General features: G+C 42.4%; 1 protein-coding gene across 3 annotated transcripts in view; it reads left to right on the top strand.

The window, feature by feature from the left end:
• ITPR2 (inositol 1,4,5-trisphosphate receptor type 2) overlaps positions 1–22,510 on the top strand; it is a 246,428-nt gene that overhangs the window by 198,458 nt on the left and 25,460 nt on the right. For all 3 annotated transcript variants that reach the window (XM_088164715.1, XM_014889087.2, XM_088164716.1), the window contains 9 exons: positions 1,609–1,716; positions 3,246–3,438; positions 6,439–6,564; positions 9,584–9,759; positions 11,068–11,232; positions 13,316–13,511; positions 15,609–15,701; positions 20,145–20,272; positions 21,588–21,753. In XM_088164715.1, coding sequence (XP_088020841.1) covers positions 1,609–1,716; positions 3,246–3,438; positions 6,439–6,564; positions 9,584–9,759; positions 11,068–11,232; positions 13,316–13,511; positions 15,609–15,701; positions 20,145–20,272; positions 21,588–21,753 — 1,351 coding nt within the window. The remainder of the gene's footprint in view (positions 1–1,608; positions 1,717–3,245; positions 3,439–6,438; positions 6,565–9,583; positions 9,760–11,067; positions 11,233–13,315; positions 13,512–15,608; positions 15,702–20,144; positions 20,273–21,587; positions 21,754–22,510) is intronic.

Below are 22,510 nucleotides of genomic sequence, written 5' to 3'. Positions count from 1 at the left end.
CCTGAATATCCCTTTCTGATATTCTCTTACTATTGGATAGTCCATTTTTTACTCATCTTTATTTAATAAGTTTGTATTAAAATCCAGAAGAAAATGTATTTTGGTCAGTAGATTCTAGTGAACTTCAATAAATAGACTAAATTGTGTATGTACTTCTCCCCGCCTTATTGTTAAAAATAGGGAGATAGTGAAACATGCAAATTCCAGATGAGTGACATCCCATTCTGGCTAGATTATTACAGTATCTGTTTGGATCCATTGTTACTTTTAGACTTAATCCCTGTCAGTCTTTTTGTAGCTGTGCAATTATTTTATAATTCCTCACCAGGCTGTGCTATTTCATGTAGCACAATCCTGGCCCACCTGTGGTGATCATCACTTCAAAGCCCCGGTTCCTGTGGTCATTTTGAGTGCATGCCTGCCTCATTTCTAATGGTCTGTTGTGGTAATGTCAGCTGTGATGATTCAGTCCTGGATCACGTCTGTGACCCTTTCCTTTCCTTTCCTTTCCTTTCCTTTCCTTTCCTTTCCTTTCCTTTCCTTTCCTTTCCTTTCCTTTCCTTTCCTTTCCTTTCCTTTCCTTTCCTTTCCTTTCCTTTCCTTTCCTTTCCTTTCCTTTCCTTTCCTTTCCTTTCCTTTCCCTTTTCCCTTTTCCCTTTTCCCTTTTCCCTTTTCCCTTTTCCCTTTTCCCTTTTCCCTTTTCCCTTTTCCCTTTTCCCTTTTCCCTTTTCCCTTTTCCCTTTTCCCTTTTCCCTTTTCCCTTTTCCCTTTTCCCTTTTCCCTTTTCTCTTTTCCCTTTTCCCTTTTCCCTTTTTTTCCCTTTTCCCTCTTCCCTTCCCTCAGCTATTCTGGATGGAAACCACTTGCTATGATTCAGGGAAAATTGCATTTTTAGTAATTTCCCTATGCCTTATAATTAGGTCTTTGTTTCTCACTCACCTACGGGACATCATGAATGCATTTGCCAACATTTTTCTTGTTAAACTTTGTACAGCAATGGAACATTTAAAATATCTACTACTCAACATAGAGCAGATGTATTTTATCAGTCATGTGAAGTGTATAATTCATAAAAGTTTATAGGAGATACATATTTGTGTGTATGTATCTATTTGCTGTGTATATATCTGTACAGTTAAGGATGTATTTGCCTGGCACTACAGTCCAACTCCCTCAGAAATAATTACAGCTCTGGAATATCAACCTACAACCTAGTTTAGCCATTTGAAATCACTTAGAAAAATTAATTATAAATGTAGTTTGGTACTCGGAGGTATGCAAATTTTATGTCTAAACTCAAGTGAAAAGAAGTATTCAGTCTAATTTTTTGGCATTTGTCAAAAGCCCTCCAAAAACCATCCAGGCTGCGGGCTAAGCTGCCTTTCATAAATCTCAACTGAAGACTTTCTGCTGACTTCTTAAGACTAAATTATTTCTATTGTTCTCGAGTAATTACATTTTTGTTGTTATCTGTGGAAAGAGCCCCACTGGGTTGAGCATGTAAGTATATGGGAATGGGGGGAAGGAGGATTTGTGTTAGTTAAGTGGAGATGATAAAGCTGAAAACATAGCAGCAGAACATAAATCAGATTTTTCTTCTTTTTCTAGCTGGCTTGTCACAATAAAACATTGCAACAGATGCTGAAGCCAGGGTCAGATCCAGATGAAGGAGATGAAGCCTTGAGGTTTTATGCCAAACATACGGCACAGATAGAGGTAAAGGATTGCTCTCCAGAAGATGGACTATGAGACAAGTCTGCATCTTGCATGTGGTGTACCTCCTCTTTTTAAGCTTCCAAATGGTGTGGATTATTTATGAGGGGAAGGTTGAATAATATGCTTTTGGCTGTGGGAGCTAAAAGAATACACCTGTATTAGAAGTGGCTCCAAACCATCGTTTCACAGTAGCTTTCCTGTGCATTACCAAACATGTTTTGTTAGGGAAATCATGACTGTGAATAGGAGCTGTGTCATGAAGTCAAGAATCATCTTGTATGGTACATCACTCAAATAAATAATCATGAGTTTCAAAGTCATTGATGCTGGCTGATCAAATTAAAAGTCTGGCTGGAGTACAAAGAGGTTTTGAAGTGGTGTAGACATTCAATGTGGCTTTTGTTTAAAATACCAAGGCTTGCCTGGTTCAGCAGTTCTGTTCTCTATTTTAAACTTTACACCTGCCATGGGTTGGACTTAGACAGAGGCCCACAGAGATATCCCACCACAGGACAGGTGGAAGGTCCATGGCCTTGGTTGTCCAGAGGTCAGCTCAGTGCTCCTCTTAATGTATTTTAATACTTTGGGTGCTGCTGAGATCTCTCTTAGCAATTATCAGCCCATTTACCTCAGTAGCTTGTAAATTTAGGCATTAAACAAGAACCGTGGTCAGCTTTTATGTGGCCAATAACTTCTTCTGGAAAAGTGAAACTCAACCCAGCATTGCTGCTATACAAAATAGATAATTGCTTGTCTTTGAAAGCAGTCCTAGACTTGTTTGGTGTTTCAGATGTTATCTCCCCTGTATTAACGTATCTCATTTGTTTGATTTGAAATTCAAATAGTGGTATTTTTTTATTTTCACCAGTGGCTGTTCACAGGCCTGGTTGTAGGAGTCAAAAAGAGTTTTCTACCCATTTCTGTATTTTTAGTAGTACAGAGTCAACAATCAGAATGGGGAAGCAATTTTGATGGCAGTGTGGTGAGATGAAATAAAATCTAGCTTGCTCACCGGTAACTTGGTAGATGCTGAAATGCAAACAATTCAAAACCTTGGGTTTTTCAAGTAAAAAGATAGACTGACGAGGTATGGGTGCTGCCTGAGTGACAAGGTGCTGTTTTTGCATGTTCACCTTTACAGCTTATCCCATCATAGAAATAGATTCAAGATGAGAAAAGCATTTTGTAATCAGAGCAGAAAGCCCCTGAACTTCTCCACTTTTTACTGGGAGAGAATTGTTTCAATTTGCTGAGAAATTCAAGCATTCTGAATTACAACATTTTTTATATTTGAGGAAGTCTGAACCTAGGTTTTTCTTTAGACTTATATTTGCCACCTTATTCGGGCAGGCTTTTGAAAATAAAAACAGTTTTACTGTGTTTTGGGATCGATTGTTCCAACTTTATTGTAATGTTCAAATAATTAATGTATTAATTTGTAAATAAAAGGAGAGCTGTGAACAAGAAAAATATGACAAAATAATTGGATTGTCACTGACTCTGACAAAAATGTGCATTTTATTTAATAGATTGTTCGCCACGATAGAACAATGGAAAAGATTGTCTTTCCTGTCCCCAATATTTGTGAATTCCTCACTCGGGAATCCAAAAGTCGAGTATTCAATACAACAGAGAGAGATGAACAAGGGAGCAAAGTCAATGACTTTTTCCAGCAGACTGAGGATCTGTACAACGAGATGAAATGGCAAAAGAAAATTAGGAGTAAGTACTGTAATTTTAAGAAAATAGCTTCATTATGCTAAGACCTTGTTTTTAAACCTTCAAATACTTTCATTCTAATGATACACTTTTCTCTGTTCACTCTGACACTGCAGCAGGCAAAACTGCTCTGGGCTTGAGAGTGTAGGTCAGCTGAGACACTTGCATGCCACTATAAAAGAAGTGTTATATGGAGCAGTTATTAATGTGTTCAAGATGATGTTTTGGACTCCAAAAGTTAAATTGAGGGATGGAAGAACTGGGTGTAGTTCTACTAATCTTAATAGCATTGCACCTAATTAAGCCAAGGCCCCTAAAATTTAACAAAAACATGTGTAGCTGCATATTTGAGGTTTGCAGATTCCTGAAAGGCCATTAATAGACTCGTAAATGTCAATCACTTAAAAACATCTCTCACCAGAACCTAAGCTACTTTAAATCTGCCCAGCTCCCATGGAGTCAGTGCCCCTGTGCCAGTCCACATCAGCCTGGCATGACTGGGCTGCAGGGTGTCCCAGCTGGCCCATACTGGTGCATGTCCTGTGCTATGTGTGGCCTTGAGCTGCTTGGTCAGGATTATGGGGGAGAGATCAAAGCAGGGACACCAAGAGCCCCACCAGGTACCCTGAATGTCTTTGGCTCCCTGGTGGCCAGTACAGCTGCTGGCCCCTGGCAGGAATGGGGCTATTGCCAATGTCCCCAGATCAGGAGGATCCTGCCACTGTCAACTCTGCCCTTGGCTTTTGGAGCAGAAAGTTATATTTTATATGTCATAGAATCACAGATTGGTTTGGGTTGGAAGGGAGCTTAAAGATCACACAATTCCACTCCCCCTGCCATGGGCAGGGACACCTTCCACTATCCCAGGTCACTCAGAGCCCCATCCAGCCTGGCCCTGGCCTTGGACACTGCCAGGGATGGGGCAGCCACAGCTGCTCTGGGCAACCTGTGCCAGGGCCTCAGCACCCTCACAGGGAAAAATTTCTTCCTCATATCCAATCTAAACCTTCAAACCCTTAGTCTGAAGCCATTCCCCCTTGTCCTGTCACTCCAGGCCCTTGGCAAGAGTCTCTCTCCATCTTTCCTGTGGGCTCCCTTCAGGCACTGGAAGGCCACAATGAGGTCACCCCAAAGTCTTCTCTTTTCCAGGCTGAAAATACATGAAAATGGCTTAAAGTGATCACTTCATTCACTAATAAAATGCAGATGCTCTTGGAGAGTCACACATTATCTGCTCATAGTAATTGATCAGCAAGGAAGGAAGGAGTAGGGTCTAGAGCAGCAGGATACTCAGAGCATCCTGTGGGAGCATCCTGAATGTGATAGAAACATGGATGTTACTGCAGTTTGTTATATTTCAATTCCCAGGCTTTAATTTTCAGCAGCAGCAAGTCTTCAGCATGAATCCCATCAACCCAAGTCTGCTTCTCTTGGTCGCACCCTAAAAGCTTAGTAGTGACAACTTGACCAGAATATAAATTGAAAAATACATGATTCCAGAATCTGCAGTCTATTTGGGAATAAAAGTCATTGTATTGTAGAAAAATTACTTCAGTTAAAAAAAAAAAAAATCGTATCTGGGGTTTTGGGTTAGAAACAGAAATAAAAAGAGCCAACCCAACAATTAGATAGACCAGACCTGCCTCCTAATGCTATAAACAAAGAAAATTGGTTTATTTTTATTCAGAACAGAAATTTCTCTATTCCTTTCATCAGTGGAATGGCCACAAGTCTCCGCATTGGGGTATTTTTTATTATTTTAGAAGATAATATAGGTTGAAGCTGGGTTCATTCTTTAGCTAAGTGTCTGTTAGCATGAAGTCTGTGCTGCTTAAATTGTCAGATGTCATTTTTGCAATGGCTCCAAATGCTTAAATCTCAGCAGTCAGCAGCACAAGGTTATCACAGTGACTATTTACTTAATTACTATTAAAGGCTATTTGGACTAAAGCCTGAGACAGTCATATGCAGTTGAAGGAGTCTGCTGTTTATAAAAATTTAGCTGGGTGCTCTGCATACTTGCAGGAAGTTTTCAGTACTTTAAAATCGAATTAATAGGGATGCATCATGTTTGAAACCTCTCTGACCAGAGATATTTTTACACTATTGCACAAAGGATCTTGTTTTAAATGTTCATTTAAACGTATTTTAGTGCATTAATATATATGAAGTGCTTGCATGAGTCTTAGCACCCTCTGCTCTTGTTCCTGGCCTTCTTGCTGAACCATGTATGTGACTCTGGACACAAATTCAACCCTGTTTTGCACTGTTTCCCTTTTTAGTTTTTCCTAGCTAGGCTGTAGGTTCTTTAAGATGTGGACTGTTTCTATGTGTTTGTACAGCATATATGGCTTGTTTGAGTCCTTTTAAGCAGGAGTACAGAGCTGTTTGTCAGCAGGTGACAAACATCACACAGCATCTGAGCATCTGAGCATCACACAGGAAATAATCAGCTTTTGTAGAAACAAAACCCAAACAGACCAAATTTTGCCTGCTTCCCAAGCAGTTCAAAATGTTTTTAGTTTGGCAGAGGTGGGGAAAATCCTGCAGTTCTGAAACCACGCCTATTCCATCCTTCTTTGCCTATGTCATCGGTGTACTTGGTCCAAATAGGTCATCTGGATGATACATTCTGGGTGTTCTGGTTCACTGGCATTCAGAGTGCTAAAATCTATTTGTTTGCTTGATTTTATGTCCCCATGCACAGAAGCTGCAGATTCAGATGCAGCTGAAAAGACTCCCTTGCAAAATATCCAGGCCTAAAATCTTACCAGAGGCAAAACTCTGGTATATAAAATAAACTGTATTGTGATTTTTGGGTTAAAAGCTCTACTTGAAACTCTGTTTTATGGCAAACCTACATTTAATATTTGTCTATTTTAGTTAATTTTAAAGATCTACATATTTTCTACATTAATCTGTATTAATTCTCTTGAGGCCATTGATGATTGAGTTTCTGCTTGCTTTCAGCTTATTGATTGCTGATTTTTTCCCCCTTTCTAGATAATCCAGCCCTGTTTTGGTTCTCCAGACACATCTCTCTCTGGGGGAGCATTTCCTTCAACCTTGCTGTATTCATCAATTTAGCAGTTGCTCTGTTCTACCCTTTTGGAGATGATGGAGATGAAGGCAAGTAGAGTCTGGTCTTATTTTTTGTTTTAATTTCAGATGCTTTCATTACTAGGGTAACAAATAAAACTTCATTTTCAGGTGCAGTCGTATCTGGAAGCCATTTAGTGTCTCCTAAGTAGGTACCAGATGTTGTCTGAGATGGGGTGGTTGATCTGTTTGTCACATGGCCTACACAATGCAGAGTAGAATAGACAGAGCATAAGCTGGAGATTATCTAGATGATCTCAGCTAATTTTTTTATATGCCATATTGCAGTGTCCTACTGCACACATTCAGCTGCAGCTTCTGAACTGAAGGAGGATTCCTGGCAGCAGAGGGACAGGGATTCCTTTAGCCTGACCAAATTGAATGACTTGCAGTCTTGAAAACATATGGAAGAGAATTATTTGAAAACTAGCTTGTTGCTTTTGACTATGTTGTTTATTGGGATAAAAGGATATAACTGTTGCAGAGGATAAATGCATTATGTAAAAATACTCTTAAAACTTATGATTCTGTCTCCACTTCATCCCACGTCACAGGAAATATTTAATGAAATTTTTTATTTGCTATAAATGCAGCAGACTAGCAGGAGGCCTCTTTGAAGCCCAAACATGCTTAATTGGGATAAAGGAGACTAAATAGTTGAGAATACTGGTAATGGGAGCAGAGCCATTCACCTCTGGGCTTTGATTTGTGGCCAGTCAGTAATGTGACTGAAAGTCACCTCTGTCTGATGGCATGTGAACTGGGCTGGTGGAAGCAGTCCAGCTTCTAGTAGATCCGTGTGCTTTTCACAAACACCACAGCTGGCACTGACAAACATTCCTGCTGGCTGGCAGAACAGAAAGGCAGCAGATTAAAATATATTGGCATGGGGACCACGCTGCCCATGGGGCCGTCTCTGCAGGTCACAGCTCAGGCAGCTCCACAGCACCTTGGAGTGAGGCAGAGTTTGCAGGGCTGTGCCCTGGAGAAGGGAAGCATCTTGTCCACAGTGCTTTGTGAACTGAGGGGTCACCCAGAGCATGTTAGAGTCCACAGAGGATGAGAGGAGAAATAAAGGGTTAAAAATAAACCTTTTAAGCTACTAAATTTTAGCTAATCTGTACTTGTGGAAATCCTCTAGTCTGCAATCAGTAGGTATTAATACTTACTCTGAACTGCAGATTTGTATGGCATTAGTTTAAGTGGCCCCACTAATCCAGTGATAGCACATTTCAGGATTCCAGCTCCTGGTGCTTTTAAAGCCAAAGCAACTTCTGAGCAATGAGGAATAGGTGTGGCCAAATTGGATTAGCAGGTCATGAGGCAGCCTCCTTACTTCCAGCCTCCCTGTCCAAAAAAGCCTGATCCAACAGCTGGAGTTTGTCTCCCATTTTTCCCCTTCACCCTATGTAAATCCACCTCTGTTCACCTGTCTGAGGTGCCTGGGCTGATCTTATCATCCCAAAATGCTGCCTTTTAGTAGGTACTTGCAGTTCTTATGTAACATAAGTGAAACCGCTCCAGCTGAAGGTCGTTCCTGAAGAGAGCCTAAAGAAAGAAAGAAGAGAGACAAGAGCACATAGTGACAGGACAAGGGGGAATAGCTTCAAGCTGACAGAGAGTAGCTTTAGTTTAGATATTAGAAGAAAACTCTTCCCTGTGAGGGTGATGAGACTTCACAGGTTGCCAGACAAGCTGTGGCTCCATCCCTGAAAGTGTCCAAGGCCAGGCTGGATGGGGCTCTGAGCAGCCTGGGGTAGTGGATGGTGTTCCTGCCCATGGCAGGGAGAATGGGAACTGATGATCTTTAAGGTCCCTTCCAATCCAAACCATGATTCTGTGAAGACTCTGCCTCCAGGGTGCCTGTCTGCACATGGTTCTGGTGTGGGCTCTGCAATGTGAAATTGCTGGACCTGCAGTAAGAAGGGAAGAAGGAGAACTGGTTTGTGAAAAAACCACAGAGAACTTTGGCCTTACCTTTCAGATGGGCTTGAAAGCAATTTTTTAGGATCCATTGAAAGTTTCCAAATCTTGTTGGCAAAGAAATTCTCTGGCAGAGCTGACCTTGAACCTCCCACTAGGGGTAGAAACACTCCTGAACTTTGGAAAAGTTCGGATGCCATCTGAATGTTGAGGCTAGGGCCTCATCTCATTGTTTTCTAATCCCAGTGATGCTGCTCAGCTGTGTATCTGTTGCCAAAGAGATAGCATGATTCCTATTGTGAGTCCGGCTAAATTTTCTATTCCCTTCTCCCCCGTCACTGACCTCTCAGTTCATCCCGTAACAATAGAAGTCAGTGTACAAGTGTGACAGCGCCCTGAGATCTGAATGTGCTTTTTATATCACAGCAACATGGTGTGTTTCCAGGGCTTTAAGCAGAGGGGAGAGACAAAACAGGAGCATCTCTCGAAGCTCGGCGTGGCGCCTGGAGCCAGCATCTTGCAGAGCAGGCGGCGGCTGCCGCGCCCGCAGCGCCCGGGACCCGCTGTGCGCCCGGGAGCCGAGCAGCGCTCCGGGCACTGCAGATGCTGCCCGGCCCTGCCCGGAGCCCGGGGCTGCTCCTGCCGTGCCGAGTGCCCCATTTCCCCGGAACACCCGGGAAGGAGCTGCTTTTTTCGGGAGCCGGGGCTGGAAACGTGGCACTGCAGCGCGCTGCCACTCGCTGTGCTGCCCCCAGGACCGGCTATTTCTGTACTGAGCAATCATGGAATCAGAGCGGAGGGGCCCTAATGATCCCTGCAGAGGGGAGCTGATTAGTGGCTTGCTCCAGGAGAAGGGTAAACTGTTCCATCTCTGAGCACTCCCTGGATTTTAATGGAAATTTCATTAGCTGCTCGTATTATTATTACCTGTGCAAAAAGCAACAGTACTCTGAAAATAATAGCTCCTGCTACAATTAGGGCGAGCCGTGGTCAGCAGTTGTGATGCATGAATCACGCTTTTGTTAGCTCTGGCTGGCAAAGGAATTGATCTTTTGGATCGGTTTCTTGGTGAAAAATGGAGTCTCCAAAGATGCCTTTCTCAAATCTCCCTTTCTCCTCTGTGCAGGCACGCTCTCGCCGTTGTTTTCCGTGCTCCTCTGGATTGCAGTGGCGTTCTGCACAGCAATGCTGTTTTTCATCTCCAAGCCTGTTGGCATTCGACCCTTTTTGGTGTCTGTTATTCTCAGGTCTATATATACTATAGGGCTCGGTCCTACCTTGATACTCCTTGGTGCTGCTAATGTAAGTACTTCAAAAGCAACCAGAATTTCCCTTCCAGCAGAAGGAAAGATATTAAGGGTCTCCGGGTAAAAACCTCGTTTGATTAGAGCTATGCAAAAACTTCTTTTTCTGGTTCATTGGTTAAGCCAAAAAAATAAATAATTTCCAGTCATCCTGAAACAGCAGTGTCAGCGAAGTGGGAAGCTAAGAAAAAAAGCTAGTTTAGTTTTGTGCATATGCAAATATTTTAAAACCAAAAAAAAAAAAAGAAATTTAAAGAAATATTGCTGCATAAGGGCAATCAAATCTACAGTTTCTTATGTTAAAAGAATAATTTTCTCTACCACTACTCTCAATACTATTGACACAAATTTTTGCAATGTTTCTGAGACCTTAAATATATTTTCAGGAAGAAAAGAATTTTCAAAATTAAAAATTCTCTCAGCCCTTTGCCAGATCTCTTAACTTAGACATGAATAAGTTTGCATGCTTACTGAGCTTGGTAAGATACACAGTCATGCTCACAAGTCATCTATTTAAATTTCTTCCTGACTGCTACAGCTCTAATTCACCCCAGCACGAAGTATTGGGCTGTTTGCCACCAGTTCTGTATGTGAGAATTTCACATACTGAAAAACACCCAGACATATATTCAAAGGTAAAGGCAAGTAAGCAGCACTTGCCCACGTCAAATTTGTGAACAAAGGAGTCGTGTTGAGTCGTGTTGAGTCCTCATTCCTTGTCCTGGACTGCCAGGGAGATGAGGTGAAACTCTTTCCTGTTCACTTCTGCACTGCTGCTCGTGTGCAGGCAAAGCTCAGGAGCCATGGACAATCTGAGGCCGTTGTTTAAATGCTGTACTTCAAAAATGTCCTCAGTTCTGAGGGCTTTTTGTAAGGATTGTAAATTGAAGAACACAATCTGAAGGAAATAGATCTCACACAACACCCCCACACAGACTTTCTGTCGTGTTACTATTGTTCTCTTGGTAGTAGCATGCCTAGCTGCTCTTAAATAGTCTTGGGTCTAAACTCAAAACTGTTGAGAGTTCAGTCCCCAGTGGGATTTTAATGCCTCGTGGCATTAACCCTTCCCACCTATTCACTAATGCCATAGGAATAAATCACAATGTAATGAGGCACAGTGCAGTGTTAGAGAGGTGATGTGCTTCCACTCACCCTCATGGGTCAGAGCTGGATTTCTCTCACCTCTCTCCAGCTATCTAAACGTTGTGCATTTAGTCAAACCAACCTATCTAGACAGCAACCCAAACAATAAATACCAGGATTTTTCTGATGGCATAAACCTAGCCTTCATTACCCCCCACAGCTCTGTAACAAAATCGTGTTCCTGGTGAGCTTTGTTGGGAACCGTGGGACTTTCACCCGTGGCTACAGAGCTGTCATCATGGACATGGCTTTTCTCTACCATGTGGCTTATGTCCTGGTCTGCATGCTGGGCCTCTGTGTGCACGAGTTCTTCTACAGCTTCCTGGTAAGTACGTGCTGCTGTGGAGGGGAAAACTTTGCAAAAATAGAAAATACCGTTACCCATGCAGCTGTCTTCAATTTCTTCCTGACAATCAAGCCAAATCATGGGTATTTTTAGCATGCCGTTGTGTTGCTGCCCCTTAGGAGCTGCTGTTTTTATTAGAACCTGTTTCTGTTAGGACTTAATCTGTTTTAGAGCTGAAAGTTTGCTCCTTTCTTCTCAGACAATCATCACCCAGCCTACTCCTTTTCCCCAGCCTTCTCCATATTTTGTGTCCGCCGTCTTAACATTTTGGGGACAGTTGTCCAGGGGTTTGTGCATCATACCTGTACCAAAGGATCCCATTCCTCATCCCCAATACATTTTTAACAAATTACGTGGGAAATAGGGATGGCATGCCTCTGGTGTAGCAGGAAGATTCATCACTTGAAACGTATCCCACTTCATTTTCTTTTGTTGCCATTACCCAGATGGAATGCCTTTTAATAACGTGGTACAGGTGCAGGTGAAAATGAATCACAGGTACAGGTGCAGTGAAAATGAATCACACAAAATTATGCTAAACTCCACTAACTGCTCCCTTCATGCTGAGTAGCTGTAAAAGGTGTTTCACTGCTCTTGTTAATCCTTTTGCTCTATAGTGTAACATGTGAAACTTGTAGGGAGACTGGCTAAATTGTGGTCATTTACATGGGTTCACTTTCGTGTTGTATTTTTTCTCAGCTTCCTGAATAGTAGTGAACTCCCAGCATTTCAAAGATGTGTTAAGCACACTAAAATTTTCAGGGGTTCTGTGCTAACTCAGGTAGAGCTCCTGTTGAAGTCAGACTTTTCAGATTTTGTCATTAAAGCCTGCTTCAAAGTTTGGGCAGATTTCAAAGGAGCCAAGATTGTGGCTGTAGCTGCAGGACCCTCTTCAAATGGATGTAACTCTCCTGCTTAAAAAGTGCACAAATTATCTGCTGTTCCTTCAATGAGTTAGGTGATCCCTATCTTCAAATACTTTGCAAAGTGTCAAGCAGCTTAAGAAATATTTTATGCACTTACTTTTTTTCAGTGACTGCTATTGACCAATGTCCATGATTCGTGGACATTATCCACTTACCCAGGTTGCTTCCAGGTGTTCACTTAGTAGTGGATGTAGTCTAAACTCTAATATTTGTTTATAACTATCTCCCCTCTTTCTTCCTTTATTATTAATTCTTTCACAAGGCTGCGGATTTCAGATCTTATAAATTGTGGCTAATACCTTCTTCTGTGAACATTTTGATAAATCATAGTGTGTCACTTTATACCTGCAATCTGAGTGTTTTGAAGTAGAAATACATACATTATAGATAAGGTCCAAAGCACTATAGAACATCAAGAAAATTGTAAGAGAAAAAAAAGTTACAGGTTCTTGTAAAGCTCTTGTCACATTGAATTGCTGGTTTAGGCTTTTGACATTTAAGCAACATTATCTTAATATATACTTTTCTTTAGTTAAATACCAGGGAAGCATATAGTACAGGTAGAGAAAAATAGAAGTTTCTAGTCTTATACAAACAGTAACATGAATTTAACTTTGCCCTAAAAAGAGGTGGCCCCAATCCTTGTCCATGCGACCTTTACATGATGCCATGAGCTCAAAGAAAGTTTACAAATATGTAATTACTTACATGTATGAGTGCATTTTTGAATTGCAGCCTGTGCATGTTTGTCAGATGAGAGATACCATGAAAAATTACTTTGTAGATATAGAAGTATCCATAGTATGAAGACACTTTCAAGATTTTAATCTAGCCTGGTTTTAAACACGGGGAAACAACGGATCTTGATAGTAGGTGTTGTCCATCTCTGAATCAGGATCAAATATACTTTGTGGCTTTGGATTTTTCTATGATTAATTTTAAAATTTAAAGTTCTGTGCTAGATTTCCTACTCCATAAGCATGACCAGCTCCCACTGAAATCAATGTGAGTTTATGAAGCTGAGAATGTAGAACATGGCTTGATGCATGTTTCAATAGTTCAGGTTGTTTTCCTGTGCAGCATCTATATATTTCCTCATTTGTATTCATTTTTCTTCTACTCTCTGCCTTCCCCAGCTGTTTGATCTGGTGTACAGGGAGGAGACTTTGCTAAATGTGATAAAAAGTGTTACCCGGAATGGCCGTTCAATTATCCTCACTGCAGTGCTAGCACTCATCCTGGTTTATCTCTTCTCCATCATTGGCTTCCTCTTCCTGAAAGATGACTTTATCATGGAGGTTGACAGGTTGAAAATCAGGACCCCTGCTGCAGGTATTTTTTTTAATATTAAAATTTGCTTCCAGCATATCCCTCTTTCTGTCTGCCTAACCTAACTTTTCATCTAAGGACATCAAATTTCTTTATTTGTGCCTGCATGAGAGCAGAACTAATTCCCTATACCTTAGAACTCAATTAAGTTTCTGTGTAAAATTTAATTTGTATAGGGTTGTTTTAGTCTGGGCTTATTTGTTGAAATGCTAAAATCTGACACATTTGATCTATTATGTTTGCTTCACAAACTTGTGGTAACATTAAAAAAATAATCTGTATTTCCTAAGTATTTTTCTAAGTGAAAAGCAGCTCCAAGTGGATTGTATTGGTTCTCATCCCACCTTAAAAGCAGCTCGTAGTAATTTCTATGTACTGTACGAGGCATGTGATCTCAACATGTTCATTAGCTGTATTCATTACATTGCTTTTTAAGCTGCATCCAGCAGAAATTTATTAAAGAATTCACATTTCTACTGATAAAAGCGTATTTTAAATGCAGTGTGTGTCTCATGATTGTCATTGTTAGTATATAATCCCGGCTTCAGTAAAGTCATTGGGAAGTTTAGAACTGATTTTCAAAAGGCCAAGATTTCAGATTTCTGGAATGAGAGACTTTAGCAAAGTGAATAGAGAGTTACAAACTTGCTTTGCTAGAAAAGAGCCAGGTCTGGTCTGTGCAGAGCTTTGTATGTGCTGCCAGCCAGCCTGCTGGGAGCATGGGCAGGGGAGTAACTGGCTGCAGAGAAATTCTTGAGAATAGCTGCTGATTAAATTCCTCGAGGCATGATTTTCCCAAATGCTGAACTCTTCAGACCTGTACACAAGCACAGAACTGGCAGAACCCAGCCGGGGCTGTGTGCACTCAGTGTTTGCCAGTCTTTTCCTGAAGTTGTTTTTTCAGGATTTAAAGCTCACAAACAAGGCAAAGGTCATTCAAGACTCATGGGCCTGACATACTTCTGCAGCTGGTTCAAAACCATATTAAAAAAAAAAGAACCTGACAGATTTCTTTAACTGTGATTTTTTTTTTTTTCTTCTTGATTTTTTTTTCCCACTGATCATCCATTAGAGGCTAAACTGGCTTATATTTGACTTACCATTCATTTCTGGGACAGAATTTAGGGTGTGAAGTCTCACTTTGAAAGGTAGTTGTGACCATCTGAATAAAAGAGGCTACACACAGCTCTGGGCTGATCCAGGGCAGCAGCTCCTGTGTGTTTGTGTTGCTTCTGTTGAGTTCTTGGCAGATTTTTTGTGGTGTGGGTATGTTCTTGCTGGCTTCATACATTGCCATTTCTGATCAAAAACTCATCAAGAAAATATGCTGACTGCATGTTGATGGAACATTATGCTTCCCAGGACAAGTGCTTTAAATTTTTTCTTTATAAAGTAGCAGAAAGAGTAAGTCAGAGTGCATGTTTTCTGCATTACACATACTGTCTTAGGTTGTTATTTTGTTGTATAGTTTTGCCTTCATTTTTTTCTCCTTAAACCTTTTTGTATCTCTAATTTGAAATGCAGAAAATTGTTGAAGATGCACAAGAGAAAATTGGTTTGATAAAATCAAGCTGATGTACACATTTACCACTTTGGGAATGTTAAATTAGTGTTTTACACAAACCCATACATATTTACAAATGAGTACCAAACTGTGTTATCATCCTTGAAAACCCTTAAATATTCTACATTCAGGATAACTGAACATCAGCTCGGTGTCCTTCTTGTCAGCTTTTGTGAATAATTTATCTAATGGTTTTTAAAACTGACATTATTTTCATATCTGACAGTTGTTTCTTCCTTTGAATATATTTTGTTCTCACCAGAAGCAGCCGCATTTGATGTAGATTCATTAATTTCAGGAGATGAAATGGGAATAGCTGTGATATACAGTAAATATAAAACTGTGTTTTTGTTCATTGTGATTGCTTTGAGCTGTTGAGGCAGACTCTTTCAAGGAGGGAGGAATTGCTGGTGTAATTTGTTCTGTTTTTCCTTCTTAACTCTCCAACCCAGTGATTCGCTCCTAGAAAATAATGATTTAAAACTTAACATCAACGTCGTGCCTGTCTTTTTGTCAACATCTCGCTTTTTCTGCAGGTATTGGGGAAGTTCCCACCACAACCCTGACATCGATGATGGGAGCCTGTGCAAAAGAGAACTGTTCCACGAGCATCCCAGCTCTTAGCCCAGGTCAGTACAGAAGCTGATGACCACTTAGAACCAAGGGATCCCTGGAAGTGTCCAAGGCCAGGATGGATGGGGCTGGAGCAGCCTGGGGTAGTGGAAGGCGTCCCTGCCCATGGCTGGGGGTTGGAATGAAATGATCTTTAAGGTCCCTTCCAACCCAAACCACTCTGTGGTTCTCTGATCTGTGTGTTGCTGTTGCAGGAACTTCTGCTGGTGTGAGAAGTGATGATGGCTGCTGTGAGTCAGAAGTGCTCAACTTCTGCAAGGCTTGGAGCTTAGCTGGCAGCTTTGCTGTTAATGGGAGTGCTTCCCACACCTGACTTCCAAATGCACTGACATTAATTTTGTTATTAAAAGAGCTTGCTGAATCATTATGCTTGAACATACAAGTTGCTTCTTGCCAAGTGTCTTAGCTGAGAGAAGCAGCTTGCTGCTTGTCTGCAGCATCCTCACCTGCACACACTGAGCCACTGTTTGATCCAGTTAGGGCCACAGAAATTCATTTTCATGGCACAACATACCTATCAACAAGCTTTTGTGTATTTTTTCTATGTGCATCTGGGCCAAGGCTGTATTATAGCCAGAAGACCTAAGACCCCAGATCCAGGCTCTCGTGTCTGTCTGTCCCACTCTTTTCATGGAGCATGAGGTGCCTGGTCTTTCACTGCAGGTATTAAATTTGGTTTGATGTGTTGTGGCCTTTGCAGTGGAGGTGTGTGCACAGTGGATGGTCTGCAGGCTCAAAATATTTATTGCCACAGTTGCCTGTGGTTGCTGAGGGCTGAAAGTGAGGACATAAATGGTCCCTTCCTGCGTGCCAGTATAATGTTGTTTCATAAGCTTTATTCTTCCACTACTAATTTTTGAGTTTTTAGGATCAAAGCCTTCAGGGAGAGGGCTATAAAAGTAGGCTTTTTCTCCCCAGCTGGTGTGTAAACAGGCCTCATAAACAACATGGGAAGCTGTCTAGCTAGATAGAGAAAACAGTCTAAGAGCTATTGGCAAAGCTGCTGCATTCAAAGAGTAATCAATCAGTCAAAGAGATGCAGTGTGGCTTTTGCCAAGCTCTTTAAATGATAGAAATCTCACATTTCTCATTGTTTGGGTACTGCTCCTTTAAAATCAAACCATAATGAAAGATGGCTCTACAAAACATCTAAGTGCACTCTTACTTAATCTTGAAGAAATTTTATTTATCCAGTACCATTAAAACCCACCAACATTCAGCAAGAACAGTTTTGCTCACCTTAGCCACCTGGTCGGAAGAATTTTTCTACTTTCTGTCTTTTCGTGGGCCAGATTTTCCCTCTGGTAAAAGTGTGAGCATGGTGGAATGCAAAGGCATGAGATCACCATCCCTGGAAGTGTTCAAAAGCTGTGGGGATGGGGAACTTGGGATGTGGTTTAGTGGAGAGCATGGCATGGTTAGGTGAGTGGTTGGACTCAGTCTCAGTCTTTTCCAGTTTTAATGGTGCTGTGATTCTATGAGATCTGGGGAGTTTCACATTGCAGCACCAGAGCAGCCCACAGCTGTGTGTGGGAAAGAGAAAATGTTCTCAGTGGCATCTCAGGTCCTGAGTGAGACATGAATTATGTTGCTTTTCAGATCAGATCACTGCTGATCATTTCTCCTGATGGGACTCTGCTTCTTCCTTGGGTTTCTCTGGTGGAGCCTGTGCTCAGTCATTGCTCTGGCTGGAGAGGGAGTTCCCTGGGAGCCAGTGTGCTGTGCCCAGAGCCCCCCTCTCTGCAGCCTGCTGCTCACTGCTTCTCTGGGCTGTCAGCATAAAAATACTTCATCTCCTCTGCCTCAGAGTCTCCCTCTCTCCACTCCAAAGACATTTCCCTATCACTTCAGTCTATGCCTGGTGAAGTGCCTAATCACTTAAAGGAACTTCACATCCTGCAGTACATACATCCTCATCCTCTGTAGCCCATCAAGACCTGTGCTAGAAAGATGCACAGATACCTGTTTGTAAAAGGGGACATTTCCAAAGACTCATTCCACTGCCAGGCCTGGTCCTGCTCTGTGCAAGTTCTGCTGGATCCACGTGGCACCAGGTGTGTCTCACCTGATGTGCTTGTGTGGCCCAGGTAGCTGTGGGCCATCAGATGAGGATTTTTGAAGTAAATCATCCTATTATCCCTCCCCCTGCCCCGTGATTAACATTGTGGGGTGGTCTTAGCACTGTTTTGCCTGTGAGTTAAATTTAATCAGAAGACAGCCTGCCTAATGCTGTCCAGACCCTCACAAGCCACTTTCCGGGGTGGAACTGCTGGCAAATAACCCCCCCGAACCTCAATTAGTGTCAATATTGGGTCCTTAACAACAGTGCACTCTACAGATCCACTCCTTCCTTTCAAGTAGGGGCACAGTTGGTGCCTAGAGGGGCTGAGCCTGTCCTGTGAATGCTGTTGAGCACTGAGAACAGACAGCTGAGGCACAACATGTGCCTTTAGAGTTGCCTGGCTCCCAGATTGAAGGCAGCTCTCATTGCTCCACATCTGGGAGTGGAAACAGAACGGCAAAAACGATGTCTGTACACTCCCCACAGCCTACATTGCTGCACTAGATGTTTCTGCCAACTTTGGGCTATCTGGTTCTTTGGCAAAGATCTTGCTACCTGAGCTTGCTTTTCTGGGAGCTTTTCTAGGGTGCTGACACTCTGTGTTGCAAGGTGTGCAAGGTGATGTATCTTGTTTCTCTGAAGCCTGGCTTCCTCTGAATTATCATCTCAGTGGACAGGGAGAGTTGGGTGTTAGGGCTGCTGTTAGATAATTCCCTCTTCAGTTCTCAGTCCTGGATTATCCTCTCTGTTCACCAGAATCTGATCATCTGCTGCTTCCAGCACCCGAGTCTGGTCTTGTGAACTACAGAATTGTGGTTACCTAAAAGAAATAGAAGCTTTTTTCAAGGCTGTTAATTTATTTTGTGGATGGTCTCCTCAAGCACAGCTCCAAAAAAAAAAAAAAAAAAAGATGGAAGTATTGTTTGAAAGGAGGGAATAATGGCAGGATACAGCAGCAAAGATTATTTGGTATGAATAACATTAATAACACCACTGTGCTAGTAAAAAGAATCTAGGTATGGCAGGATAAAAAAGGTTTCTTGTTTCAATCCTTTCAGTTTCAATATTTAAGCAGTTATTTTTAAATCCAGGATTATTTCTGGGAGTAGTGTCTGTAATGACCGTATAGTTTAACAGGGAAGTCTGTCCTGATGTCTGCTTTTGCTTTTCTTTTTGCTCAAAGTTCCTTCAGTAGGGAGTTGTTTCTCATTTAATTTGCCTATGGAGCAGAAGCAGTGGTGGCAAAGGCAGCAGATACGAGCACTGTCCTGCCCATCCCAGCCAGGATGCATCCACCACAATTTGGGAATCCAAATCCAAAATTAAATATAAATCCAAATTACTTGTCTGCAATGTAAGTGCTTGCAGTCAATTCAATTTATCAGAGTCTATCTCAGTGCCCCAGATGTGGTGTTTTGGGGCTGTTAAATATGTGTTTCAGTCAACTCTCACAGCAGGATGTTGTTATTTATTAAACTCTGTTACAATGAGTGCACAGAGCAAGGCGAGTGTGAATCGCTGCCTTCCCCGCCTAAGCAAGCGTGTCCCTAAAGAGGAAGGAAGGCAGGAGGAATGGCAGTGACAGCCCTGAGCCTTCAGCCCAAGCCAGCAGGACACAGGGAGCAGCTCCAGCAGGGCTCTTCAAAGGCTGCAGTGAGAGTGTGGTGGGAGGGACTGTGGCCAAGGTGGACAAAGTTCCCCCGGGGTTGATGTTCCAGCCCAGCTCCTCTGCACGTTCAGACATCTCCTGTACAATAGTTCCCTCTGTGGCTCGGCCAAAACCTCGCAGCAGCTCTGCAGCACAGATAAGAACTGGATCCAAGTTTTCAAGCTGAGGTCAGGGAGAGCCTTTCATTTAATGTCTGTCAGACCTGTGCTTGGGCACATGTGAACGATCATGGAAAGATCATGGACACACTGACTGGAGCAAAAGCCAGCCCCTCCTTAATGGGTTTGAAATGCTAGCATGACTTGGCTTGCATACATGAGTAGGTAATGATTTCACAGGAGGACAATCCTTTTACAAATGTGCTTCTAATTCTCTGTTTATATTGCTTCTTGTCTGTGCTGCATTTTTAGGGGGCCCACTGGAAAAGCAGTGGGAAGACTGCAAGGAGAAGGGGTGCTCCCATGAGCAGAGATGGTGGCTCTGGGTCATTAACAGCCCTGCTTGTGATTTTCTCCGTCTCTCTTCAGGCTAAGTGTGCCTGATGTGCCTAAGTATGTCACCAGCAGCGATGTGCACATGAGTGGGGATGATCAATGAGGTTCTGGATGAGAAATATGAGAGGCAGATGTGTCTTGCAGTTGTTTTCTCTAACAGAATTGTGGCTTTGTTTGATGAGTGATTGTTTGATGCTGTGGTTCCTGTTTGCAGGTGAAGAAGAGGAGGACGGAATAGAAAGGACCTGTGACACCCTGCTCATGTGCATTGTGACTGTGTTAAACCAAGGCCTGAGGAATGGTGGGGGTGTGGGAGACGTGCTCAGAAAGCCTTCCAAAGATGTGAGTGTTTTGGCTCAGGAAATGCATTACTCCCTGTGCATCTCATGAATGCCAAAGTCAATTTTTGGAGGTTATAGACAGTGTTTGTATCTAGTCTGATCTCATGTCGCACAGTTGATTTATCCATGTAATTTTTAGATCCCAGATGGGATATTTAATGGAAGAGCTAAGCTTGGTGTGATGATGATACTTGAAGAAAGGATCTCTAGGTAGTTGTTTACCACTTCTGGAAAAATGCAGAAAATCATAACCTTCAAAGCACTGCTAAGAAGTCAGCCCTGAGAGGCACATCTGGACAGCTGTGTCCAGTCCTGGGCTCCGTGGGACAGGAGGGACAGGGAGCTCCTGGATTGGGGCCAGCAGAGGCTGCGGAGATGATTCAGGGCCTGGAGCATCTGTGCCAGGGAAAGGCTGAGGGAGCTGGGGCTGTCCAGGCTGGAGAGGAGCCCCAGCTGAGAGGGGCCCTCAGCCCTGGGTGTCCCTGTGTGCAGGGAGGGCTCCGAGCAGGGCCCAGCAATGGCACCAGAGCCACGGGCAGGGACTGAGCCCAGGGGGCTCCACCTGGACACTTTAGCTTATATTCAGCATGGCATCTGCCCTGGAATAGGTCCTATTTTTAATTTGTACTCAACCAGCATGAAGATCAAACCAGAATTTCATATATTGTGGCATATTTTCCCTTCTAGAAGTTTCCTAAAAAATGCAGTACATTTAAGGACCTCCCTTAATATTTGGGTGGTTTCATGCATTTTTACTTAGGTTCAAAAAGAACGTCACAAATAATGGCAATCTAGCAGTGCTTTGCTTGATGAGCCACACCATACATGCTATAAATAAATTCAGGATAAAGTAGGATCTCAGCAGGACTTGCAAGAGTCCAGAGATCTGGATGGAAGAGCTCCCTGTGCTGGTAGTAGGAGTCTGTATCCTACCTCACAGACTGGGAGGTTCTGCAGGAGCCAAAGTTTATCCCCAGTGGAGTCTGTAAGCACTTACAGACTTTGCAAGTGACCCTTTGAATCTGACCCTTGCCACTTAGCAGCTCTTTAATGCTAATTATATTGAAGCACTCCACAAAGGGTAGTGCTATTATTCCCATGAATGTGTGAGAAACTGAGCAATTGTGTGATTTCAGGTCTCTATCACTGTGAAGAAAAGGACTTGGGTAGTCCCTCTCTAGTCCTGTGAGGAAGGCTAGCAGAATTTGGCATATGAAAAGCAAGATCTGTAGCTTTGCTTGAGCTAATGTGAAAATGTTGTTTAATATTTTAGATTTGTGCTGGTTTTGTACCTTATTGCAACCTTTCTATTGTAGGAGCCCTTGTTTGCTGCACGAGTTGTTTATGATCTTCTGTTTTACTTCATTGTCATAATTATTGTTCTCAACCTGATCTTTGGAGTCATCATTGATACATTTGCTGATCTCAGGAGTGAAAAGCAGAAAAAGGAGGAGATACTAAAAACCACCTGTTTCATCTGTGGTAGGTGTTACTGATCACTTGAGATATTTGAGGGTGAAAGGAGTGAAAAAGAATTATTCCTCGATAAATAAAGCTTGGACCCCAGGCGTTGTTATCTTCAACAAGGAAAGTCTTTAAAAATTCCAGCGGTTGATTCCAAATTTATTCCGTCTCAGTCTGAGATTTGGTTTATGAATCAAAAGCTAGCTTTGCTGAGAGATGGCTTCACAGTCTCCACCCAGAATCCGAGGCACAAGAGCCCAGGCTTGCATCATCACCACTAATGGAGATGGGGCAGCTGCTGACTCTGGTTCACAGGGAGTGCTGCAGATGAAAGTGCAGCTTCTATTTCACAGCACAGAGCATTCCAGAGCAGCAAGAACTGCCGATTTCAGAAGGTGATATACAGCAGGGAACAAAAGAATTTGGTGGAAATCATCCCCACAAAGCCCATGGAAAATCACACTTATTTGAAGTGCACTCACAATGAGGGGCAGACCTTCATTCCCTGGGGGACTTCAAAAAGCCTTTTTTGTAGGCTGGGTGCTGTTTCCATGGTTGTACTGACAGGGATGAATGCTGTGCACAACACAACATGTCTTTAGTGTCTGTGGACAGGAAATCCAGGGAGGAGGGTGGAAACACGGAGGCAAACGTTGGTGATTCCTCTCCTTCCTCATTTCTGGTATTCTTCTTCAGAGATCTGGACCATTACAGGGAAAAATCAAAAATATTTCTTATGACTACAGCTCTGTAAAGACTGTGTGACAACAGAGCT

The sequence above is a fragment of the Sturnus vulgaris genome, chromosome 5, assembly GCF_052056855.1.
Source record: "Sturnus vulgaris isolate bStuVul1 chromosome 5, bStuVul1.hap1, whole genome shotgun sequence".
Lineage (NCBI taxonomy): Eukaryota > Metazoa > Chordata > Aves > Passeriformes > Sturnidae > Sturnus > Sturnus vulgaris.
Note: the sequence above shows the minus strand (reverse complement) of the source record. Positions and strands in the feature narration are given on the sequence as shown.